The sequence below is a fragment of the Heptranchias perlo genome, chromosome 38, assembly GCF_035084215.1.
Source record: "Heptranchias perlo isolate sHepPer1 chromosome 38, sHepPer1.hap1, whole genome shotgun sequence".
Lineage (NCBI taxonomy): Eukaryota > Metazoa > Chordata > Chondrichthyes > Hexanchiformes > Hexanchidae > Heptranchias > Heptranchias perlo.
The window spans coordinates 4207945-4234755 of NC_090362.1; the positions used below are offsets into that span (position 1 = coordinate 4207945).

The 26811-nt window shown below is 46.5% G+C and overlaps 1 protein-coding gene and 1 long non-coding RNA gene across 7 annotated transcripts in view; one reads left to right on the top strand and one right to left on the bottom strand.

The window, feature by feature from the left end:
- Positions 1–6360: 6360 nt before the first annotated feature.
- On the bottom strand, positions 6361–9358 carry LOC137304665 (uncharacterized). 2 transcript variants are annotated; one of them, XR_010958605.1, is made up of 2 exons: positions 9276–9358; positions 6361–7043 (listed from the first exon to the last, which is right to left on the bottom strand). It is a non-coding gene; the product is annotated as an uncharacterized lncRNA (long non-coding RNA). The 2 variants fall into 2 exon arrangements; XR_010958604.1 differs by having other exon boundaries at positions 6361–6945; positions 9276–9354.
- The window catches only part of tpm1 (tropomyosin 1 (alpha)), a 35030-nt gene continuing 17102 nt past the window's right edge, over positions 8884–26811 (top strand). Inside the window, exons 1-3 of one of the 5 annotated variants that reach the window (XM_067973313.1) lie at positions 8884–9211; positions 10073–10198; positions 23828–23961. In XM_067973313.1, the coding sequence (XP_067829414.1) occupies positions 9098–9211; positions 10073–10198; positions 23828–23961 (374 nt within the window). In that variant the 5' untranslated portion in view covers positions 8884–9097. Of the gene's footprint in view, positions 9212–10072; positions 10199–10407; positions 10534–23827; positions 23962–26811 lie in introns of those variants that run through there. The other 4 variants (XM_067973311.1, XM_067973310.1, XM_067973309.1 and 1 more) reach the window with 4 other exon arrangements.

Consider the following 26811-nt stretch of genomic DNA (forward strand, 5'->3'; position numbering starts at 1 on the left):
CATTGAAGTCCCCCACCCAGAGTACATTTTGTGCCCTTGCTGCCCTCAGTGCTTCCTCCAAGTGGTGTTCAACATGGAGGACGACTGATTCATCAGCTGAGGGAGGATGGTAGGTGGTAATCAGCAGGAGGTTTCCTTGCCCATGTTTGACCTGATGCCATGAGATTTCATGGGGTCCAGAGTCAATGTTGAGGACTCCCGGGGCCACTCCCTCCTGACTGTACCGCCACCTCTGGTGGGTCTGTCCTGCCTGGTGGGACAGGACATACCCAGGGATGGTGATGGAAGAGTCTGGGACGTTGGCTGAAAGATATGATTCTGTAAGTATGGCGATGTCAAGCTGTTGCTTGACTAGTCTGTGGGACAGCTCTCCCAATATTTGGCACAAGTCCCCAGATGTTGGTAAGGAGGACCTTGCAGGGTCGACTGGGCTTGGTGTTTTGCCGTTGTCGTGTCCGGTGCCTAGTGGTCCGATGCCGGGTGGTCCGTCCGGTTTTATTCTTATTATGACTTTTCGTAGCGAGATTTTACAACTGAGTGGCTTGCTAGGCCATTTCAGAGGGCAATTAAGAATCAACCACATTGCTGTGGGTCTGGAGTCACATATAGGCCAGACCAGGTAAGGACGGCAGGCTTCCTTCCCTGAAGGACATTAGTGAACCAGATGGGTTTTTACGACAATCCAGTAGTTTCATAGCCACCGTTACTGATACTAGTATTTTAATTCCAGATTTTATTTTTTAATTAATTGAATTTAAATTCGCCAGCTGCCGTGGCGGGATTTGAACTCATGACTCTGGATTTAGTCCAGGCCTCTGGATTACTAACCCAGTAACATAACCACTATGCTACCGTACCCTACCGGTAGCATAGTGGTTATGTTACTGGGTTAGCATGGATAGAAGATTGGTCAATGGACAGAAAACAACCAGAGGTTGTTATGTTAGGGATAAACAGGTCATTTTCAGGTTGACAGGCTGTAACTAGTGGGGTGCCGCAAGGATCAGTGCTTGGGCCTCAGCTATTTACAATCTATATTAATGACTTAGATGAAGGGACCAAGTGTAATGTGTCCAAATTTGCTGATGATACAAAGCAAGATGGGAAAATAAGCTGTGAGGAGGACACAAAGAGTCTGCAAAGGGATATAAACAGGTTAAGTGAGTGGGCGAGAAGGTGGCAGATGGAGTATAATGTGGGGAAATGTGAGGTTATTCACTTTGGTAGGAAGAATAGAAAAACAGAATATTTTTTAAATGGTGAGAAACTATTAAATGTTGGTGTTCAGAAAGATTTGGGTGTCCTTGTACACAAAACACAGAAAGTTAACATGCAGGTACAGCAAGCAATTAGGAAGGCAAATGGCATGTTAGCCTTTATTGCAAGAGGTTGGAGTACAAGAGTAAGGAAGTCTTGCTGCAATTGTACAGAGCTAATGATGAGACCACACCTGGAGTACTGTGTACAGTTTTGGTCTCCTTACCTAAGGAAGGATATACTTGCCTTAGAGGCGGTGCAGCAAAGGTTCACTAGATTGATTCCTGAGATGAGAGGGTTGTCCTATGAGGAGAGGTTGAGTAGAATGGGCCTATACTCTCTGGAGTTTAGAAGAATGAGAGGTGATCTCATTGAAACATATAAGATTCTGAGAGGGCTTGACAGGGTAGATGCTGAGAGGATGTTTCCCCTGGCTGGAGAGTCTAGAACTAGGGGGCATAGTCTCAGGATATGAGGTTGGCCATTTAGGACTGAGATGAGGAAAAATTTCTTCACTCAGAGGGTTGTGAATCTTTGGAATTCTGTACCCCAGAGGGCTGTGGATGCTCAGTCATTGAGTATATTCAAGGCTGAGATCAATAGATTTTTGGACTCTAGGGGACTCAAGGGATATGGGGATTGGGCAGGAAAGTGGAGTTGAGGTAGAGGTTCAGCCATGATCTTATTGAATGGTGGAGCAGGCTCAAGGGGCCGTATGGCCCACTCCTGCTCTTACTTCTTATGTTCTTAAAAAAGGTTCACCTTGTACCCAAATCAGCCGCCTCCACCCATTCTCTTCCCACCCTCTCAAACACGCTCCCCCTGCTCTCTGTAAACGCCAGTACTTTTCAATTACACACACACGTCCTACTTAAGAGGCTTTAGATTCATTTGTAGGTGTGAGTAAAGGTGCATTGAGCACTCGACTAGCGGGGTAGATCTTGACTGCGCGATAGTGTAAAGCAGCTGATAGCGAGTCGGGTCGGGAGAGATATAAAACGGGCTGTGAACTCACTATCACCCGTTCGACACTATCGCACACAGTCGCAGTCTACCCCTAAGTACAGCAAGTGTTCCATGGCATAGTTTGTAGTGTTGGCAGTTTGAGTGGCAGTGGTTTGTTTGATGCCATGAAATAGGCAAAGTCCTTCAGACTGTGTGGATAAAGTGCGTGATCTTGGAGATGGGACACTTTTGAGAATCATTGAGAACAAACTACGAATGAAGCATAAACAGTGCACGTTTTCAGAAACACAAATTAATAATCCAAATAAATCATAAGATGTGACATTAATGGGGATCGAGACCTTCCATCAATCCTCAGTATCTCTGAGTGTGTGTCTCCCTGCAGTTGGCAGAAGATCAGTTTTTCTTGCAGTCAGACAGGGATTAGAAGTGAATAGTTTTTCTGGCCTTAGTTTAATGCCTAAATGGAGCAGAGCCCAGCAAAACGTGCAGTGTATCTGGAACACACAATGAGTCTTCATACAGCAAGAGGAAGCCAGTCAGAGGGCAGTTTAGGTTCTGATGTTGAGACTAGTAATAAATATTTTACAATGAATGAACTTTATATCCCTGTGAAGAATCCAATGATAAAGGGCACAATGGGGCAAAAACAGATTTACTGAACGTTTTTCACATCAGCATTCCCCCCCGACCCCGGTGTCGTCCATGCCTGATTTCTCCCCTGGGCAGGGAGCACCAGGCACCTCTTTCCCTTCACTGGTCACTATTTACACAAGAGCCTTGAAAGTGAGTCAATGGTGACAGCATGAGATTGGCTCAATTTAAACAAGAGGGGGGTCATTTTAATCTGAGCCCTCCCCCTCCCCAGGGAACTGACAGGATCGGATTGGCCGTCCCTTTTACACCCCGCCTGATTTTGAAGTCAGGTGACATAAGAACATAAGAAATAGGAGCAGGAGTAGGCCATACGGCCCCTCGAGGCCTGCTCCGCCATTCAATCAGATCATGGCTGATCTTCTCCCTCAACTCCACTTTCCCGCCTGATCCCCATCTCCCTTAAATCCCCTAAAGTCCAAAAATCTATCGATCTCAGTCTTGAATATACTCAACGACTGACCATCCACAGCCCTCTGGGGATAGAGAATTCCAAAGATTCACAACCCTCTGAGTGAAGAAATTTTTCCTCATCTCAGTCCTAAATGGCCGACCCCTTATCCTGAGACTATGACCTCTGGTTCTAGACTCTCCAGTCAGTGACACTTTAGGCATTCGTTCATCACCATCAACAACGGTATATTCCGGCCTTCGATGTGCAAATGGGGATTATTTGTGGAGATATTACTGTTTGTTTTTTCCACAGTCTTTCTCTTTCATTTTTAGACAGAATAAGTATTCTCTCTCTCTCTCTCTCAGTTCATGTTTAATACTTACTATAATTCCGATGCTAAAGAAAACACAGTGAAAAGCTTTTGTTGAACGATTGCCACCACAGGACAAAGCTCAACTTTTTACCATAACTATAAGTCATTATTCTATAAAGTCATTATAATAAGTCTTTATTCTCCCAGTGCTAGAGCTTCCTTGAGGGTACGGTACTGTAGTGGTTATATTACTGGATTAATAATCCTGTAGGTCATGAGTTCAAATCCCACCGTGGCAGTTTAAGAATTGGAATTGAATTTAATAACACCTGGAAGTTAAAAAGTTAGTATCAGTGAAAAACCCAACTCTTTAATGTCCTTTAGGGAAGGAAACCTGATTTCCTTACTCATTTGTGATTCCGGTTCCACACCATATGTAGCTGACTCTTAAATGCCCTCTGAAGTGGCCTAGCAAACAACTCCGTTGTATTAAAGAAACAACATAACCTCAGGATGTCCCAAAGTGCTTTACAGCCAATGAAGTACACTTGGAGTGTAGTCACTGTTGTAATGTAGGAAACGCGGCAGATCTCAGCGGTTCAAGATGGCGGCCCACCTTCTCAGAGAAACTAGGGAGGGGCAATAAACGCCAGCCTTACCAAAAATGCCCACATCCCAAGAACGGATTTTTTTCTAAAAGATTGCATCTCTGAAATTGGAAATCTGCCTCTTTTACGGACTGCCTTGGCCAGCTTTGTGTCTCCTGTCAGACCGTATATCAGAATAGCAGATCTTCTATCGATGGATTCTCAGAAGGTGTCACATAACGTAACAGGATTGTTGCAGAAATTAAGCCACATGGTATTAAAGGCAACGCAGCCTAGGATCAATAGGGATAAATGGGTGTGAATTGGAGTGGAGCGATTTGTGAATTAATGAGCCCAGGGACTCTGTAATAGGACAATTTTTGTTTTCCATTTATATAAATGATTTGGACATAGATGGGTCCGTAACTACAGGCACCCCCGGGATTGGTGCAGGGGCTTATGGGCCTAAATGCTCCATTACGCATCACCAGTCATTTGAGTAGGATGGCTGAGAGGAATCTCCATTATCCGTGCCAGCTCCTACCAATCCTCCATTCCTCCATAAACACCTTCAAACTGCATAACACACTCTTAAATGACTCCATGAAATGCATGTGTTTGTAAGTAGCCCCCCCACCACCCCGAGGCTCAACCCCTGGACACAGCAACTGAAAGAACTGAGACCTCCAGACAGGAGGTTGTGTCTCCTGCAATTCTGCTCACGCCAACTCCTCAAAATCATGTAGGGTTTTGATAGAGTAAATAAGGAGAAACTATTTCCAATGGCAGCAGGGTCAGTAACCAGAGGACACAGATTTAAGGAAATTGGCAAAAGAACCAAAGGGGAGATGAGAAGACATTTTTTTTTATGCAGCGAGTTGTTATGATCTGGAATGCTCTGCCTGAAAGGACGGTGGAAGCAGATTCAATAGTAACTTTCAAAAGGGAATTGGATAAATACTTGAAGGGGAAAAAGTTACAGGGCCATGGGGAAAGAGCAGGGGAAGGGGACTAATTGGATAACTCTTTCAAAGAGCTGGCACAGGCACAATGGGCCGAGTGGCCTCCTGTGCTGTATGATTCCTCACTCAAGACCTCTTGAAGTGCTCCTTCCTGCAAGTCACTGACTGACCATCTCCCCCTGCATTGGGTATATCTGTGATAGTGCTAGCTACTGATGGAGTAGGTGCTGCAGGGTACTGTAGAGATGTTTGGTTAAAGCTAATTGGACTCTGCCATCTCCTCCTCTTGAGCATCTGAAAGATCAGAAGAAGGGTATTTCAGATTGGTGACAGTAAGACCTACCTTGAAACATAACTTCACATGATCAAAGAGAGTCAGCATGGGATGGTGAAGGGTTGGTCATGTCTGACTAATCTAGTTGACTTTTTTGAGGAGGTCACTAACATGGTGGATAAGGGAGTGTCTATGGATGTTGTCTATATGGACTTCCAGAAGGCATTCGATTAAGAAAGAATTTGCATTTATATAGCATCTTTCACAACCTCAGCACATCCCAAACCATTTTTCAGCAAATGGAGTACTTTTGAAGTGTAGTCGCTGTTATAATGTAGGAAAGGCAGCACCCAATTTGCACACAGCAAGATCCCACAAACAGCAACATGATAATGACCAGATAATCTGCTTTTTTGTGATGTTGGTTGAGGGATAAATATTGACCAGGACACTGAGGAGCAATTCCCATGCTCTTCTCCCCAATAGTGGCCATGGGATCTTTTACATCCAGCTGAGAGGGCAGAAAGGGCCTCAATTTAACATCACATCTGTAAAGACAGCACCTCCAACAGTGCAGCACTCCCTTATCCCTGCAGTGGAGGGGATATCAATCTAGATTATGTGCTACAAGTCTGTGAGATGGGACTTGAACCTACAACCTTCTGATTTAGAGACGGGAATGCTACCCACTGAGCCATGGCTATACCAGCAAGAACTGAGCTGCAAAGACCAGATAAAAATAAATAAAAGTAGCACCCAGACTGCCCAGTGAGAAAACCAGTTCACAACTAACAGGATCAATTTAAACATTTCACCATTGATTGAAGACATCGGAATCGGTTTAGATTCTTCAAGCAATATTTTCGTTCAGTTGACTGGTTGTGTGTGCTGAGCTTGGAGCTTTGGTCTTCCAGTTAACTTAAATAATAAAATAGCAGTGCCAGGCTGGGAAAGAAGTTCTCTCTGGTTAGGTTTATTTTGGTAAGATTTTTTATCAGGATGACTCAGATTTTCCCGAATGCTTGCCTGCAGCGATGTTCCATTTCAGTAAGGCAAAAGAGAGGCGTTTTAACAAAATATATATATATTGCGATGGCAAGTTTAGAAAGCAATAGCACTGATATTACTCTAACACCACACGGTGAGCTCTGATTATTTGTTTAAACACTTATCAAACTGTCTGGTATGAAGGCAAATCAGGCCGTTCACTAATCACATATGACAGCAACTTGATCACAGAGTCCAACTGATTGCTGGACCTCCATATATCTATCCAGTGGCTCAGAGGCTGCCACATAGCCGGGCGCATGCAGCCTGTGCGAGGAACTGACTTTTAAAGCTCCTCGTCAAATTATTGCCCCCTTGAGTGCTCAGTGAATGGAATCAAGTATCCTCCAAGCAGTATCCTGTATCCGCTCCCACTGCACAGGATGGAATTTCGTTTGCAGCCCATGGAGAATGCCTCTCAGTTAATATTACTGGATGTGTTGATGTATATTCCTCTGTCAGTGCTAGCTCACGGGGGAAGTCAAGCAGCTCTGTAAGTAGTTGAGAAATGTATTAACCACAAAGAGGGACATGCTGTCTCAGTACACCAGACAGCGCAAAAATTAAACCGTCCGTTGGTTTCTGTGATCTATAAAGAGATAAAATATGTAATCTCTAAGACGAATTATCAATAAAGTTATGTTTATTTCACTTCATTCACTGATAGGGCAGAGAGGGCACAGTCTGAACCCCTGGGCAGAGAGGGCACAGTCTGAACCCCTGGAGTTCCCGGGGCAGAGAGGGCACAGTCTGAACCCCTGGGCAGAGAGGGCACAGTCTGAACCCCTGGGCAGAGAGGGCACAGTCTGAACCCCTGGGCAGAGAGGGCACAGTCTGAACCCCTGGGCAGAGAGGGCACAGTCTGAACCCCTGGGCAGAGAGGGCACAGTCTGAACCCCCCGGACAGAGAGAGTACAGTCTGAACCCCTGGGGCAGAGAGAGTACAGTCTGAACCCCTGGGCAGAGAGGGTACAGTCTGAACCCCTGGGGCAGAGAGGGCACAGTCTGAACCCCCCGGGCAGAGAGAGTACAGTCTGAACCCCTGGGCAGAGAGGGCACAGTCTGAACCCCTGGGCAGAGAGGGCACAGTCTGAACCCCTGGGGCAGAGAGGGCACAGTCTGAACCCCTGGGCAGAGAGGGCACAGTCTGAACCCCTGGGGCAGAGAGGGCACAGTCTGAACCCCTGGGGTTGAGAGGGCACAGTCTGAACCCCAGGGTAGAGAGGATACAGTCTGAACCCCCGGGGAAGAGAGGGCACAGTCTGAACCCCCAGGCCAGAGAGGGCACCGTCTGAACCCCCAGGCCAGAGAGGGCACAGTCTGAACCCTGGGGCAGAGAGGGCACAGTCTGAACCCTGGGGCAGAGAGGGCACAGTCTGAACCCTGGGGCAGAGAGGGCACAGTCTGAACCCCTGGGGCAGAGAGAGTACAGTCTGAACCCTGGGGCAGAGAGGGCACAGTCTGAACCCCTGGGGCAGAGAGAGTACAGTCTGAACCCCTGGGGCAGAGAGGGCACAGTCTGAACCCCTGGGGCAGAGAGGGCACAGTCTGAACCCCTGGGGCAGAGAGGACACAGTCTGAACCCCTGGGCAGAGAGGGCACAGTCTGAACCCCCAGGCAGAGAGGGCACAGTCTGAACCCCTGGGGAAGAGAGGGCACAGTCTGAACCCCTGGGGCAGAGAGGGCACAGTCTGAACCCCAGGGCAGAGAGGGCACAATCTGAACCCCGGGGCAGAGAAGGCACAGTCTGAACCCTGGGGCAGAGAGAGTACAGTCTGAACCCCTGGGGCAGAGAGGGTACAGTCTGAACCCTGGGGCAGAGAGGGCACAGTCTGAATCCCTGGGGCAGAGAGGGCACAGTCTGTACCCCTGGGGCAGAGAGGGCACAGTCTGAACCCCTGGGGTTTGAAGTGGTGGGAGGAGAGGGGGAGTTTTCCTGCTTTGTTTGGGGTGGGGGCGTGAATGCACAGTGTTACTAGTTGCAGAATCTCGTGGACCTGGAGTGGGAGAGGGGGGGGCGAGGGCTGGAATCAATGTGTTTCTTTTGGAAGGGGCGGGTGTGATGCATCACATTTTCAGACTTGAGGGAGTCCCAGGAGCAACAGCAGGGCTGGTGGTCGGGTGGATAAGAGGGGGTGGGGGGGAGAAAGGGGCCGGAGCAGGGGAGAGGGGCAGTCTCCCCCGGACTGATCCCTTTTCCACGTTGAACTCTCCAGATCGGAGCCTTCCTTTTTTTTTTAGTCGCTGGTGTTTTAAGGAAGAGAAGGGAGGTCAGAGAATGTGCTGACGGGGAGTGAGAGTCCACCAGCTCCCCATATACGGTGATGGTGCTGGTCAAATGTCCCAAAGCAACGAATCAACTGGCTGATCCAGGAAGAAGATTAGCCATAGGGTAAGGACAGACTCAATCTGCTTCCAAAAAAGTATTAAATGTCCTGAGGAATTCAGTCTGCCCCCTGCGAAGGACATATTTCTGAGGCCGGGCTAGGATCTGGTGCACTCGGGCTCAGCTCCTGAATCAGCTCCCGTCTCTCTCCGTCCTCTCTTCAGCTCCTCTGCAACTCCCCCCTTTCCTCTTTTTCTAAAAAAAAAAATCAATTTTTGTTGTTGTTGCTTCGCGACCCCCCTAAAAGAGAACCAGCCATGGACGCCATCAAGAAGAAGATGCAGATGTTAAAGCTGGATAAGGAGAATGCCTTGGATCGAGCTGAGCAAGCCGAGGCTGACAAGAAAGCAGCGGAGGACAGGAGCAAACAGGTTAGCTGCTTTCTCCCAACTCTATCCCCTTCTCTCTCTCCCAACTCCTTCAGTAAAAACTCACCGACAGGGACTGCAATACAAGCAGGGGAGCCGAGTCTCCAGATGTTCGTGCAACAAGTCCACTTATAAGACTGGAACTGTGCAAAAGTTAACTTGTAAATGTTTAAAATGCAGCAGTTAGGTTTTTTTTTAAAGTTACTAATTTGTAGATATTTACAGCAATGTTCATGTTAAATTCTCTGAGGAAAAGCAACGATTTTAGATTTAAAGTTACTAATTTGTAGATATTTACAGCAATGTTCATGTTAAATTCTCTGAGAAAAAGCAGTGATTTTAAAGTTACTAATTTGTAGATATTTACAGCAATGTTCATGTTAAATTCTCTGAGAAAAAGCAGTGATTTTAAAGTTACTAATTTGTAGATATTTACAGCAATGTTCCTGTTAAATTCTCTGAGGAAAAGCAACGATTTTAGTTTTTAAAAGTTACTAATTTGTAGATATTTACAGCAATGTTCATGTTAAATTCTCTGAGGAAAAGCAACGATTTTAGTTTTTAAAAGTTACTAATTCGTAGATATTTACAACAATGTTCATGTTAAATTCTCTGAGGAAAAGCAACGATTTTAGATTTAAAGTTACTAATTTGTAGATATTTACAGCAATGTTCATGTTAAATTCTCTGAGGAAAAGCAGTGATTTTAAAGTTACTAATTTGTAGATATTTACAGCAATGTTCCTGTTTAAATTCTCTGTGGAAATGCAGCAATTCTCTGAATTCTGGGCGTATTTTGAACTCAATAATGAGCTTAAAGAGTGTTTAAAAATCTTACATGCTCTACATCAATTGTGTGTGTAGTTTGAGGATGATGCTTTACAACTGGAAAAGAGATTGCGAGCGGTGGAGGATGAGAGGGATAAATTCTTGGAAGATTTTAACAAGGCTGAGGAGCGTATGCTGGCCGCAGAGGAGAATGCTGCTAAGGTATTTGAGCGGGGTGATCGAACGGCCTCTTAACCTCTTTCTGCTTCTCTCTCTTTCTCTTTCCCTCTCTCCATCTCTCTCTCTCGCATACACGACCCCCTCGCCTGCGCCGACCACGCCGTCTCTCTCCTCTTCTCTCTCTCTCTCTGCCATCGCCTGAACACCCTCCTGCTATATATATATATATATAAAAAACCCACCCACCTCAGCTTGAGGATGAACTACTGGCCTTGCAGAAAAAGTTGAAGGGTACTGAGGACGAGCTTGACAAATATTCTGAAGCCCTGAAAGATGCACAGGAGAAACTGGAACTGGCTGAGACTAAAGCCACCGATGTGAGTATTGTACACTTTTAATCACAGCAAAACTATACAAAGTTATCACATTTTTCCTGGCCGAATGCATGATATCTGGTAAATCACAGCAGGTACTGTTACTGATTTTTATGTCATTCCCTTGTGTTTTTTTCCCTTTTCCCAATATTTTGCAGCACGCTGATGTCCCTCTCCCCTCAAAATTGCACCTAAAAATAACTTTTGAAGGTTTAAGTCAGGATTAGAAAATATGTGCAGTCTACCCCTAGACTGGGCTGTGCGATTATATATAGCTCAGTGCTTTATATGGCATTGAGCTATATGTGTCGTCGGGGGACCTGCAGAGGTGATAAGCAGTACTCCAGTTGCAGGACAAGGGTGTTTAGCGTGTTTGACAAGCAGGGAAGCCCGCTCGTCACTCAATGTTAGGCCACAAGTATGCAAAACAGCAAGAATAAAAATGTCTCAGAGAAATGCTCACATCAAACGCCACATATGGATGGTTGCAGCAGTTGATCCATTGGATCGTGGGAGCAATAAACCATTCCAGCCCTCCCACGGAAGTCATCTATTTGTAATATGAGTTGAGGTTACGTTAGTGGGCGATATTCCTTAAAAGGAAAAGTATGCGGGCTATTCCGAATAGCACTTATATCTCTGACATTCAAGGAATCAGCGCCCTCACCAAACTAGAACCGAATAGCAGCACTTCTATCATAGCCTGGTAACATCATTCAGTGTGAGCTGCTTTAACAAGTGCCACGTGTCTCATTTTTGGAGTTATTTACACTTTGATGGACCGTCCGTATCTCTGGCATTTCTGAATCAGTCTCTGATTGAACTGCCTGGAGTGAGCAGCAAGAGCCCAGGCTCCGAGGGCGTCTCTCTGCCACTTGTATCCCCTTTTTACAAGCGAAGTGATCTCCTCGCCGAGTCTTTAAATCCGCACGATATCCCGTTTCAAATCATCCGGAGCCTTTCAGAGTTTTCAGATTATTTTCATCCCAGAGAGATTGTACAGATTTCACTACATTTCCACGCAAAGAACATTATTATTTGGGGATAGAGAATTAGCACTCAGGAAAATCTTTTATTTCAATGTTTCAAGGAGATCTCCAAATTGCTGAGGTTCAGGCCACACGGGCAACTATCTGCTCCTCTCTCAAGTACTGCACAATGTCTCAGAAGTACAAGCAGACAGATGATGTGGGAGAGGGGAGCATTTTCCAGAATGAGTTGAAAATACATTTATTGTAAATATCAATGGAACACGGTCGGACGCCGGGAGTTTCTGGACAGTGACTGTTCTTCAATGAAAAAGTTATCACCTTAAGAGGTGGAAGAAAAGGCCTTTCTCTCCATGTACCTTTGCTGGCATTTTGTCTCCTCTAGTGAAGGATTTGATTCCTTGCTGGATTGAGACTCTGTGGGACCCAATCATCCTCCCACCACATCAGCCCAATGGCCAATATTTACACCTGCACCTTGATAGTGAGTATTGCTGGGTTATTCCGCCAAGGGGACCTGGCAGCCACACCCCCAACCCTCTCACCCAATGTCTCCCCCACGCACAGTTCCAGGAGGGGGGGGGGGCGCTGGATACCAATCAGGAATTGGAACGCGGGCTGATCTCCCCTGGCCCAATCCAGGGGTGCTGGGGTCAAATGTAGCACCATGACTGCCACCCTGGCTGAGATCGGCTGACCCCGGGGTCTTCCTGGTCTGTATGACTCAGCTACTCCATGGATACGGTCACTGAGCTATAGGGGAGCTGATGGTGTAAATTTGGTGGTTAGGATTAGCTCAAGGTCCAGTATTAATAGTGGAATCCTGACTCCCTGAGGCTCATGGGCAGAGGGCACAGTCTGATCCCCTGGGCTCCCTGGGGAGAGAGGGCACAGTTTGACCCCTGGAGCTCATGGACAGAGGGCACAGTCTGACCCCTGGAGGTCACGGACAGATAGGGCGCAGTCTGACCCCTGGAGGTCATGGCCATAGAGGGCACAGTTTGACCCCTGGAGTCACGGATAGAGAGGGCGCAGCCTGACCCCTGGAGGTCACAGACAGAGAGGGCACAGTTTGACCCCTGGAGCTCATGGACAGAGAGGCGCAGTCTGACCCCTGGAGGTCATGGACAGAGAGGGCGCAGTCTGACCCCTGGAGTCACGGACAGAATAGGGCGCAGTCTGACCCCTGGAGGTCATGGCCATAGAGGGCACAGTTTGACCCCTGGAGTCACGGATAGAGAGGGTGCAGCCTGACCCCTGGAGGTCACAGACAGAGAGGGCACAGTTTGACCCTTGGAGCTCATGGACAGAGAGGCGCAGTCTGACCCCTGGAGGTCATGGACAGAGAGGGCGCAGTCTGACCCCTGGAGGTCATGGATAGAGAGGGCGCAGTCTGATCCCTGGAGTCACGGACAGAGAGGGCGCAGTCTGACCCCTGGAGGTCACGGACAGATAGGGCGCAGTCTGACCCCTGGAGGTCATGGCCAGAGAGGACGCAGTCTGACCCCTGGAGGACATGGCCAGAGAGGGCACAGTTTCACCCCTGGAGTCATGGACAGTGAGGGCGCAGTCTGATCCCTGGAGGTCATGGACAGAGAGGGCGCAGTCTGACCCCTGGAGGTCATGGACAGAGAGGGCGCAGTCTGACCCCTGGAGTCACGGACAGAGAGGGCACAGTCTGACCCCTGGAGGTCACGGACAGAGAGGGCGCAGTCTGACCCCTGGAGGTCATGGACAGAGAGGGCGCAGTCTGACCTCTGGAGTCACGGACAGAGAGGGCACAGTCTGACCCCTGGAGGTCATGGACAGAGAGGGCACAGTCTGACCCCTGGAGGTCATGGACACAGAGGGCACAGTTTGACCCCTGGAGGGTTCAGACAGAGAGGGCATAGTTTGATCCCTGACGCTCCCTGGGGAGAGAGGGCAAAGTTTGACCCCTGGAGCTCATGGACAGAGGGCACAGTCTGACCCCTGGAGGTCATGGACAGAGAGGGCGCAGTCTGACCCCCTGGAGGTAATGGACAGAGAGGGCGCAGTCTGACCCCTGGAGTCACAGACAGGGAGGGCACAGTCTGACCCCTGGAGGTCACAGACAGAGAGGGCATAGTCTAACCCCTGGAGGTCACAGACAGTGAGGGCATGGTCTGACCTCTGGAGGTCATGGACAGAGAGGGCGCAGTCTGACCCCTGGAGGTCATGGACAGAGAGGGCACAGTCTGACCTCTGGAGGTCATGGACAGAGAGGGCACAGTTTGACCCTGGGGCTTACGGACAGAGAGGACACAGTTTGGCCCCTGGAGGTCACGGACAGAGAGGGCGCAGTCTGACCTCTGGAGGTCACGGACAGAGAGGGCACAGTCTGACCCCTGGAGGTCATGGACAGAGAGAGCGCAGTCTGACCCCTGGAGGACATGGATAGAGAGAGCTGTGGCCTCCTGTTGCCCCTCCTGAAGGTAGTATGCAATAACCGGGCATCAATCCATAGAGATCTGACCCAAGTGGTCAGTCTTTCTTGGGCCGTTAGTATTGGGGACTATCAAACAGTGGAAAGATGGGGTCTCAGCTGAGTCCAGCCTTATCCTCACCCAATGTCAGTGCATGCATTTCCCAGCAAGCATTGGGGGGAGGGAGGGGTGACTGGAAAGTAATCAGGAGTGACAGTCCTGCCTGATTCCCCCCTCCCCCTTCTCTCTGGTTTGAGATCAGTTGTGATCCTTCTTTTAAATGCATGCTCAGATTTTTCATGAACATTTGTGTCTGCCAAGGTACCAGGTATCTATGCTGGGGATGGAACATTTCCCCCACTGTGGGCACTCAGTGCCAGCTCTCAGCACTCATGGACACAGGCCAGATAAAGAGTAATTCGGGCCAGATGAAGATTAATTCTTGTACTGTAAAAGAAAGACTTGCATTTCTGTAACGCCTTTCATGACCTCAGGATGTCATACGAATATACGAATTAAGAGCAGGAGTAGGCCATTCGGCCCCTCGAGCCTGCTCTGCCATTTGATAAGATCATGGCTGATCTGATTGCGACCTCAACCCTACTTTCCCGTCTACCTACTATAACCTTTGACTCCCTTGTTAATCAGTCATCTATCTAACTCAGCCTTAAAAATATTCAATGACCCTGCCTCCACCGCTCTCTGGGGAAGGGCGTTCCACAGACTCACGACCCTCTGAGAGAAAAAATTTCTCCTCATCTCCGACTTAAATGGGAGACCCCTTATTTTTAAACTGTGGCCCCTAGTTGTAGTCTCTCCCACAGGGAGAAACATCCTCTCAGCATCTACCCCTTCAAGCCCCCTCAGTATCTTATATGTTTCAATAAAATCACCTCTCATTCTTCTAAACTCCAGTGTATACAGGCCTAACTTGTCCAACCTTTCCTCATAAGATAGCCCCCTCATCCCAGGAATCAGTCGAGTGAACCTTCTCTGAACCGTCTCCAAAGCAATTATGTCCTTCCTTAAATAAGGAGACCAAAACTGCACACAGTATTCTAGACGTGGCCTTACCAATGCCCTGTACAACTGTAGCAAAACATCTCTACTTTTATATTCCATTCCTCTTGCAATAAATGACAACATCCCATTTGCCTTCCTAATCACTTGCTGTACCTGCATATTAACTTTTTGTGATTCATGTACTAGGACTCCCAGATTCCTCTGTACCTCAGAGTTCTGCAATCTCTCTCCATTTAAATAATATACTGCTTTTCTATTCCTCCTGCCAAAGTGGACAAGTTCACATTTTCCCACATTATACTCCATCTACCAAATGTTTGCCCACTCACTTAACCTATCTCTATCCCTTTGCAGACTCCTTATGTCCTCTTCACAACTTACTTTCCTACCTACCTTTGTGTCATCAGCAAATTTAGCAACTATATGTCGCAAAATGCTTTAGAGCCAATGAAGTACTTTTGAAGTGTCGTCACCATTGTAATGTAGGAAACGTGGCAGCCAATTTGCGCACAGCAAGATCCCACACACAGCAATTAAATAAATGATCAGATAATCTGTATTAGTGATGTTGGTTGAGGGAATAAATATTGGCCAGGACCAGGGAGAACTCCCCTGCTCTTCTTCGAAGTAGAACTTTGACGTTCACCTGAGAGGGCAGACGGGGCCTCAGTTTAATGTCTCATTCAAAAGGCGGCACCTCTGACAGTGCAGCACTCCCTCAGTACTGGCACTGGGAGTGTCAGCCTGGATTATGTGCTCAAATCTCTGGAGTGGGACTTGAACCTTCTGACTCAGAGGTGAGAGTGCTCCCACTGAGCCACAGCTGACACCTAGTGATGTACAAGAGCTCCAGACCGCAATTATTTCCCACAGCAGCCCATCTGAGCCAGAGTAACCGCAGAGTGTCAATTTATGCTGAATCCTGAAGGTGAACAGTGAGAAGTGAGTGGATGGAGATTGTTCAAACACAGTCCCCAGATCCTTACAACCCAGAGAGGAAGTATTCAAAGGTATTAAGGGATATGGGCCAAAGGCAGGCATATGGAGTTAGATCACAGATCAGCCATGATCTTATCAAATGGCACAGCAGGCTCGAGGGGCTGAATGGCCTACTCCTGTTCCTATGTTCATCCCACCAAACACAGTCCCCAGATCCTTACAACCCAGAGAGAGAGGAATCATTCATCCCACCAAACACAGGGCCTGGATGTGAAAGAACAGTGTTCTAACCACTTTTATTAAATAGTTTATTAAATTATATTCATAAATAAGGGGCAATGGCAAATTATGGGTATCCCATACCCCCATTCCACACATGCCCTCCCTGGGACCCCAACTGTGATTTAGAATCATAGAATCATAGAAGTTTACAACATGGAAACATTTGTTGCGTTTCACTACGTTAAAGGCGCTACATTAGGGGGATAGAATATAAAAACAGGGAGGTATTGCTGCAGTTATATAAGGTATTGGTGAGACCGCACCTGGAATACTGCATACAGTTTTGGTGTCCATACTTAAGAAAAGACATACTTGCTCTCGAGGCAGTACAAAGAAGGTTCACTCGGTTAATCCCGGGGATGAGGGGGTGGACATATGAGGAGAGGTTGAGTAGATTGGGACTCTACTCATTGGAGTTCAGAAGAATGAGAGGCGATCTTATTGAAACATATAAGATTGTGAAGGGGCTTGATCGGGTGGATGCGGTAAGGATGTTCCCAAGGATGGGTGAAACTAGAACTAGGGGGCATAATCTTAGAATAAGGGGCTGCTCTTTCAAAACTGAGATGAGGAGAAACTTCTTCACTCAGGGGGTAGTAGGTCTGTGGAATTTGCTGCCCCAGGAAGCTGTGGAAGCTACATCATTAGATAAATTTAAAACAGAAATCGACAGTTTCCTAGAAGTAAAGGGAATTAGGGGTTATGGGGAGCGGGCAGGAAATTGGACATGAATTTAGATTTGAGGTTAGGATCAGATCAGCCATGATCTTATTGAATGGCGGAGCAGGCTCGAGGGGCCGATTGGCCTACTCCTGCTCCTATTTCTTATGTTCTTATATAAATGCAAGCTGTTGTTGTTGACGCATCTGAATTGGCTCCAACCCACAAGTTTACCAATTAGGGGTGAGTTTGTAAAATGACCCCTTTATAAATAAGTTTCATTTTAACAAAGTGCTTGAGGGTTAGCTGTAAAGTGCCTTGGGATATCCTGGGGTCATGTAAGGTGCTATATAAAAGCTCTCTCTCTCTTTCTCTCTTTCTTTCTACCTTTCTCCAGAAAATAAAGTAGTTCAAACGTTAATGACCTTTCCTAGTTTCATTTCAGTGTGATTTCGTGCCTGAAACTGACTGGATCCTGTAGGTGGCGCGTCCCGTCTGAAGCACCTTGCAATGTCCAAACTGTCCAGAATGTTTGGCGACAGCCAAAAAAAAAAATGCAACAAAAAGAAACGATTTTAAAAACGCAACGAGCCAAGAAATTCGAATTGCAGACGCTCACTCACTTTGCAAACATTATTAATTTGCCTTCACTCGTGTGATTCATTTTTTTTTGTGTGGGAGGGAGAGGGTTAAAAGCTGGGTTACTTCCGGTGCTAAGTGCATTCGGAGTCGGGAGTGGGGAGATTTTTGTTTGAAATTTTCAACCTCTGGAGGTTGAGGATTATTAATTTTTTTTTTGTGTTTGGGGGAAGGGAGGTGGAAGAAGTGTAAAGAGAGAGTGAGTGAGTGAGGATGACCAGCGCGACGTCTGTGGATGCAGTCAGGAGGAAGATTAAAAGCTTGCAGGACCAGGCAGATGTGGCGGAGGAGAAGGCAGAGAGGCTGCAGAGGGAGGTGGACACTGAGCGGCAGTGCCGAGAGCAAGTGAGAGCGAGTAACCTTGCGGGAGCTGGGTGCAGCCAACGGGGGCCTGAGCCTGAGCCTGAGCCTGAGCCGCGGCAACAATGTAACTCTGGGCGGATTAGGAGAATTGCAACCAACTCCCCTTCGCCCAGAGCAAGGAGCCAGTCCTGGAAATAAGATGGCCTACTTTACAGTCTGACCTACCTGTTTATAAATTGATATGTGATTTTTTTTTCTTTTTTAATTTTATGGAAAGTTGAGATCCATTTAAGATGAAACACCACAAGGATGTTAGTTTCCAAAACGTGCCTGGAAATTCGACAAGTTTTCAAAGTAGCCTTTGAAAATTTCTCCTAATTACAGTATGGCATTTAAATTGGAGCTTTTTTCCCCCCTCAACTAAATGTTTACTGTGTCCAATGTATGTTTTTCTTTTGAGGCTGGAGCCAGTTTTTTTTTGTTCTTGGTTTTGAAGGTTATATCTAGATTCAGGAAGCTCATTTACTGATTCTTAATTATGATGGTGTGTAGTTCGGTTACTGTAATTAGTTCATTCAAAGGTTAATCCTTTATTTTAAACAGAAAACTGGAGTACGTTCAGTTGTGGTTTTTGATTCTGCACTTGGGCACAAAATGAATTGGGAGATAAACCCTGTAGTGTTCTTTCTGTTCTAAACTCCTGATAAATCAACTTTAGGAAGTCTCCTTGCTTCTCCTTTGATGTGGTTTTTGCTGTCCGGCGTTTGGGGGACTAGTTTGATTTTAATCAACCGGTTTGGTTGGTGGGCAGTACAAAGGAGAGCTAGCTGCAGGACTTAATAAGTTCAACCCAGGGCTGTTTGTTTAAAGACTCCTGACTAACAGAACAAAAGCTTATCTGGGACATCACATGTGAGAGGAATGTCTTCCTTTTGGATGTGAAGAGGGGAGGGAGGGGGAAGGGAATCAGAATGCTGGAGAAGGAGAGCAGGCCCAAAAGATGGGTTAATAGTTTGCTGTTTTGTAGGTGAACTGTTTGATCTCTCTCTCTCTATATAATATATATATATTCCCAGAAAGGTGGTGGAGGCAGATTCAATTGTGGCTTTCAAAAGGGAATTTGATAAGTACTTGAAGGAGGAAAAATTTGCAGGGCTACGGGGGAAAGGGTGGGGGAGTGGATTGCTCTTGCAGAGAGCCAGCATCGGCTCGACGGGCTGAATGGCCTCCTTCTGTGCAGTAACCATTCCATGGTTCTATTCTGATTCTAAGATGCTTGTGAACCTGCTCTCTCTCACTCCAGCACTTTTTGGTTCACTAACAGCATTTTATAATTTTATTTTAACCTCCACTCTCTAGGGAATTTTTAATTCATATAAACTTTTGTGAACAAGCTTGGATTTTTTTTTTGAAGAGAGAGAATCTTAAGGATAATTGGCTCCTGGTCTTGGTGCACTCACCGTTTTCTCGCAGAGTGCACTGATGTAATGGTGTGTCGTGTGACCATATATGGACACCAAATCCTTTGCTGCCACACGGAGATGCTGAGAAGCAGGGCTGGTATTGGGCAACTGTCTATTCGGTATCCTAAATACTGCAGGAAGCTGCACTGACCTTCAGCCCCTTGGAATGATGCACTTTGAGAATCAAAGTAAAATGGGGTGTGCCGTCTGGGTGGGGAAAGCTCTGTTCAAATCTTATCTGATTCACCTTTAAGAGAAACCCGGCTGCTGTGTGAAACCCAATCAATACAACTGGGAAGATAGTTTCTTGGGTTTTAGTGTGATTTGGGTCTGTAATGTACAATTGTTAATCTTTTTATAGTTTTTTAAGTCTGCAGCTTGCCAAACTAAATTTTTAAATGATTTTTGCTTATAGTTGTGCCCTGAGAAGGAGTAGCTCCCTCATTCAGTGCCCTTTTGTAATGTGGCAATAGGTTAGTGAGAGAGATACACAAATCTTTGAAGGTGGCAGGACAAGTTGAGAAGGCCGTTAATAAAGCAAATGGGATCCTGGGCTTTATTAATAGATTTAATGTTCTGTGAATTATAAATGCGATTTCATTTTGAGGATTTCATTTTCACATCGTTCACCTGACGAAGGAGGAAGCCTCCGAAAGCTTGTGAATTTAAAATAAAATTGCTGGACTATAACTTGGTGTTGTAAAATTGTTTACAATTGTCAACCCCAGTCCATCACCGGCATCTCCACATCATTACAATTTATTAATAGAGGCATAGAGTACAAAAGCAAAGAAGTTATGCTAAACCTTTATAAAACACTGGTTAGGCCTCAGCTGGAATATTGTGTTCAATTCTGGGCACCGCACTTTAGGAAGGATGTCAAGGCTTCAGAGAGGGTGCAAAAGAGATTTACTAGAATGGTACCAGGGATGAGGGACTTCAGTTTCGTGAAGAGACTGGAGAAGCTGAGATTGTTCTCCTCAGAGCAGAGAAGGTTATGGGGAGATTTGATCGAGGTGTTCAAAATCATGAAGGGTTTTGATAGAGTAAATAAGGAGAAACTGTTTCCAGTGGCAGAAGGGTCAGTAACCAGAGGACACAGATTTAAGAACCAGAGGGGTGATTAAGAGAATTAATTTTTTTACACAGCAATGATCTGAAATGCGCTGCCTAAAAGGGTGGTGGAAGCAGATTCAGTCGTAACTTTCAAAAGGGAATTGGACAAATACTTAAAAGGGGAGAAAATTGCAGGGGAGTGGGACTAATCCTGCATGGACACAATGGGCCGAATGGCCTCGTTCTGTGCCATAACTTTCTATGAATTGGATAGTGCTTTCAAAGCAGAGGCATAATGGGTTGAATGGCCTCCATTTTATATTGGAAGATAAGGGAATGGCTAAATAAATTCTTCACATTGGTCTTCCCCAAACGAAGACTGGCTCGGGACCACGGTGGGAGTGTGTGAGAAATGATGCGAGTGTTTTGATGTCATTTAGCTGTGAATGTTCGGGGAGCCGTGGCCGATTTACAGGAATCACGAATGCAAGTGGCGGGATAAGGGCCCGCACCTTTGGTCTAACCAGCAGGTCTAGCTCACTAAACGTCAGGCCCCTGAAGGAAGGTGAACGCATATGGGAAGAGAAAGCAGGAACAGTGTGACCAAAGGTGGATAAGTCCCCAGTCGGACAATGTGAAGTGTTGCAGTGGGCGGTTACGCAGCAGCTCTTGTTTTGTCCGCGTGCCTCGATGCACAACTTGTAGTATAACTCCGTCTGGTTGGTGAACTGATTGCGGCCTCCTGGGTCAGTATGTCATCAACGGGATTGTAAGTTGTAGGCATGGGAATACCTCCAGATCAAAGCCTCCGCAGGATACAATTGTTCCTGTGTTGGGGGAGGAGCTAGGCGGGTGGGGGAAGGGAACGTTGCCTGGAGGGCAGTAGGCCAGGGTCGAATTGTGAGGGTGAATGAATTTCCTTTTGTTTATCTAGGCAATAATCTTGCAGAATTTTCCCTTGGATTAACTGAAGTAGGGTGGAGCATGCAATAGGGCAGTTCCCCGTCTCCGCTCCCGCCTCAGCCCATCTGCTGCTGAAACCCTCATCCATGCTTTCTCCCAGACTCGACATTCCAGTGCTCTCCTGGCTGGCCTCCCGTCTCCCACCCTCCATAAACTTGAGCTCATCCAAAACTCTGCTGCCTGTATCCTAACTCGCACCAAGTCCCGTTCGCTGACCTGCATTGGCTCCTGGTCTGCCAATGCCTCAATATTAAAATTCTCATCCTCGTGGTTAAATCCCTCCATTGCCTCATCCCTCCTCCAGCCCTACAATCCTCTTGAGATCTCTGCACTCCTCTAGCTCTGGCCTCTTGCCCATCCTTTGCATCCAACTTTCATCGCTGCACCATTGGCGGCCAGGCTTTCAGCTGCCTAGGCTCTGGAATTACCTCCCTAAATCTCAGTCTCTCCATCGCTCTCCTCTTTTAAGATGCTCCTTAAAATCTACTTCTTTGACCTGGTCACCTGTCCTAATACCTCCTCCTTTGGCTTGGTGTCAGTTTATTTTGCCCCATTACATTTTTGCGAAGTGCCTTGGGATGTTTTACTACGTTAAAGGCGCTATATAAATGCAGGTTGTTGATGTGGAAGGAATAGGGTTGCCAACTCTGGTTAAATGTATTCCGAAGTTTGATCACATGACCTGTCTCCAGCCACCCCACACCCACTGTTGGTCACCCAACACCGCCATCCTCGCTATCCCACACCAATTGGAAAGCGAGCAGACTCTTCGTTACCTGATTGACAGTCAAGAATTATCCAGTCAAACAACCTTTTTCTCCATCTGATTTTTTTTTTAATGCTCCAATGGTTTTTCTCCCAAGTTGCTCACAGCCGAAGATTAATCTTTAATTCTTGGAGGCTCCAGGACAATCTGGGGGTGCTGGCAAACCCAGGAGAGAGATTAAATGGGGTCGGGTAGAGTCTGTGACGGGGCGGGCTGTGGAAGGATTGTGTGTGTTTGTCTCCCATGATCTTTTATTAAGTCTGCCTGCTGATTTGAAATGAAAAGTACTTCCATGTTTGAAGGGGGCCAGCTGCAGCATTTGGCTTATGGCTGGGAAAGTTCATAGTCTGTTTTGAAGCGATGCTCGTATTTGGGGTTTCCTCCTGTTTGAATACAACACTGTGCTAACTTTGTGGGGGGGGTGGCGTAAATAGGGGAGGACTGAGATTTGCCCCCCCCTTACCCCATTCCTTACTGAGCATAGAATCATAGAAGTTTACAACAAGGAAACAGGCCCTTCGGCCCAACATGTCCATGTCGCCCAGTTTATACCACTAAGCTAGTCCCAATTGCCTGCACTTGGCCCATATCCCTCTATACCCATCTTACCCATGTAACTGTCCAAATGCTTTTAAAAAGACAAAATTGTACCCGCCTCTACTACTGCCTCTGGCAGCTCGTTCCAGACACTCACCACCCTTTGAGTGAAAAAATTGCCCCTCTGGACCCTTTTGTATCTCTCCCCTCTCACCTTAAATCTGTGCCCCCTCGTTATAGACTCCCCTACCTTTGGGAAAAGATTTTGACTATCGACCTTATCTATGCCCCTCATTATTTTATAGTCTTCTTTTAGATCACCCCTAAACCTCCTACTCTCCAGGGAAAAAAGTCTCAGTCTGTCAAACCATCAAGTCCCGGTAGCATCCTTGTAAATCTTTTCTGCACTCTTTCTAGTTTAATAATATCCTTTCTATAATAGGGTGACCAGAACTGTACACAGTATTCCAAGCATAGATAGATAAAGTTAATATTGTGCAGTTCAAGAGAACTATTGTAATAGTTTATTCTATAAACTGAAAAGGTGAAAACCAGCATGGGAATTCTGCGAGTTGATGGAGTAGGAAATACTTTTTTGAAGTTTTCTCTGCGGAGATGCACCTGCTATTGCCTTCTAATGGTCTAGATTTCCTTTTTATGTAAAACTGCAGAGGTAATGCAGCGGGACACTGTGACCCAGGATCCTGTGACCCTTTCATCCAGGTGACCTTGGCATGTTTAACTAGAACTGATAGAAAAGGTGCAGAGTTCAAACAATCGGCCCTGAATATATCTGAGCCACCGTGTTTTTTTGAAACTCCTTGTGTTGCACTTCCCGGATAGTTCACTTCCTGATCGCAAAGTATTTTCGTGATAAATAAGTTACAAATCAAATGACCTCTGAAGGCCAATTCCTCCCCTCTAATGACGGGAGATTTTTTTTAAAAATGGGGGACTGTTTCTGCCTTGAAGTGCAGGGTTACTTTGGCCTGGGCCAAATATGATTTTTATTTTCTCGTTTTAAGCTAAATGCATGGGAAGATTTCCCCCTTTTTCCTGCCCCCCCCCCAAAAAAAAATTAGAAGGGGAGGGAATGGCATGACAATCAGTAAAGATGGACCATGTCTGTGAGCTGCTTAATCTTGCAAGCAGACTCTTGTTGCCGCGTGTTTTGCTCCACCTTGTGTTTGTCCTGGGCTTTGACCGTTTGTTCCCTCCCCGTGTCCGCCCTAGGCTGAAGCTGATGTTGCCTCGCTGAACAGGCGTATCCAGCTAGTTGAGGAGGAGTTGGACCGAGCCCAAGAGCGTCTGGCTACTGCCCTGCAGAAGCTGGAGGAGGCTGAGAAGGCTGCAGATGAGAGTGAGAGGTGAGCTCCGAGTCGTGCTGCCAAATTCGAGCACCTGATCTGTTCAGCGTGGGTTTGATCTCTCCTACTGCTGCAGGTTACTAAAATGTTCTGCCAGTCTCTGTATTAATATTTTTGAAGTTGAATGAATCATAGACCCATGCTCTAACTGTTAACCCCTTGTAACTCTCTTTAGGGTACGGAAGGTAAGACTCAAACGAGACAAACACGTTTTTCTGAATAATTGGTTTAATTGACATTAAGACACAACTTGCATTTATATAGTGCCCAAGGCGCTTCACAGGAGCGATTTATCAAACAATTTGAAACCGAGCCGCATAAGGAGATATTGGGACAGGTGACCACAAGCTTGGTCAAAGAGGTAGGTTTTAAGGAGCGTCTTAAAGGAGGAGAGAGAGGTTTAGGGAGGGAATTCCAGAGCTTAGGGCCCAGGCAGCTGAAGGCACGGCCACTTAATGAGAGAGGGCAAGAATTGGAGGAGGGCAGAGATCTCGGAGGGTTGTAGGGCTGGAGGAGGTTATAGAGATAAGGAGGGGCGAGGCCATGGAGGGATTTGAAAACAAGGATGAGAATTTTAAAATCGAGGCGTTCCCGGACACTATCGTTTTCCAGATAACGATGCCACACAACCTTATCCTGGGAGTGCAACTCAACTCTGTGCGATCGGTCCATCTGCTCCTGGAGATTGAGGGGTTAAATTGTTGACAACTCCTTCTTTGAATGCTTCTTCTGGATCTCCTAAAAATCACTGTAAAAGGGCTGTTTTTATACCTTTCTGTTACTGCGGAACAGCCTGCTAGTATTTTTCCTCACTGCTTAAGAAGAGGGAGGGAGTGAGGGAACGTACTAGCAGGCTGTGTTATGCTTGTTACGCTCTGCTACTCCCGTTGTTAGTAACTAAAGCAAATCATTTTCTCTCTCTCTCTCTCTCTGTCTGAAGCTACGGTAATATCTATTACACCGTTCGAACTTCAGATGCTCTGGACAGTAAGAGAAGAGCCATCATGCGCTCTGATTTTGGCCAAGTCTACCAGTTCGTCTGGTCATTGTCACGTTGCTGTTTGTGGGATCTTGCTGTGCGCAAATTGGCTGCTGCATTTCCTACATTAGAACAATGACTACACTTCAAAAGTACTTCATTGGCTGTAAAGCAGTTTGGGTCGTCCTGAGGTTGTGAAAGGCGCTATATAAATGCAGGTTCTTTATTTTTTTTCCTTTTGTTAATACTTTTAACTAAATTCTGCTCTTTTACCGAGTAATCCAGAGGTACAAGTTTATAATTTTAGTACAAGTATTAAAAGTCCAAAGTCCTTCACCCTGACCTGGAATTAGATTTCCACACTGAGCTGGCACTCTGTGGGTAATCGGCTTTGGTGGTCTGTTGAGTTGTCGGAGAAGGAAAATCGGTCCCTTTGTGTGCCTTCCGATGCAGACAGGCATCCTGGAAACCTGAAGATATCCAGGAAATTGTTGTTCCCTCATCCCTGTTCTGTTAGCATTAGCCAAAAGAGAGCTGTGGGGAAAAGCCGTCTCTCCTGGTGTCAGAGACACATTCTGGTCTGTGCTGGGACAGTAGTCGGGGCACCATGTCTGGCCTCTGTGGTCCCTCCCCTGCTCCCCCCAAAAAAAAACCTTGAGCTAGCCAGGCTGGAGGCTGGACATCAAGCCAGGGTGGCTGCTCCTGCTGGAAGCCGAGTGGACATTGTGACAACAGGACTGGCTTCAGCTGGGATGGTCAGATCAGCCATGATCTTATTGAATGGCGGAGCAGGCTCGAGGGGCCGATTGGCCTACTCCTGCTCCTATTTCTTATGTTCTTCATCACTCCGGAGTCAGCACAGCTTGGGGGGGGGGTGGGGGGGAGAGAGAAAGAGAATTTGAGAGGGGGGAATCTTGTAGTTTCATTACTCCGAACCTGATTATGTTTGTGTGTGTGTGTGTGTGTGTATTAAGAGTTTAAAAGCTTAGAAATGGAACCTGACCTACAAAAGCAATACTTGAAGGAAGTATTATTGTTATACTAATTGGAACTGATCTTGTACTTTATTTTTTTTCCCCCCAACTCATTAATGTGTCTCAAAATGTAGCACCTACCAGCAATGGCATCTGAAGTTGTTTTAAAACCAAGTGGAGTATTTTCACACAAGTAGTGTGGTGTCAGCCGTGACTCAATGGGTAGCACTCTTGCCTCTGAGTCAGAAGGTTATGGGTTCAAGTCCCACTCTAGAGCACAAAATCCAGGGACTGCTGCACTGTTGGAGGGACCGTCCTTCAGATGAGACGTTACGCTCGCAGGTGGACATAAAGGATCACGTGGCACTTTTCGAAGAAGAGCAGGAGAGTTCTCCCGGTGTCCTGGCCAATATTTATCCCTCAACCAACATCGCTAAAGTATCACCGGGTCATTATCACATTGCTGTTTGTGGGATCTTGCTGTGCGCAAATTGGCTGCCGCGTTTCCTACATTACAACAGTGACTCCACTTCAAAAGTACTCCATTGGTTTTAAAGTGCTTTAGGACGTCCTAAGGTTGTGAAAGACACTAGATATATGCAAGTCTTTCCTTTCTACCTGGTCTTTCCCCAACAATTATGCTGGTGAAGATCCATAATGATTAATCGTGTTCAAGCATGCCTGTGCAGTTAACCTTGCTAATCATTGCTACTTCCCCATGTTAATTAATTACTTTTTTTAAACAAAAACACTCCATGTTTCTCTGTAGAGGTTTTCAGGACAGTTTGAAGTAATGCCCCATTCCCCTCTGCCCCCCACTTTAGGGAGCTGTCCCCATAATTGCTTAGTATGGAAAGAGGCTCCATCTGGGTCTCCAGTTCAGCAAGAAAACTCAAA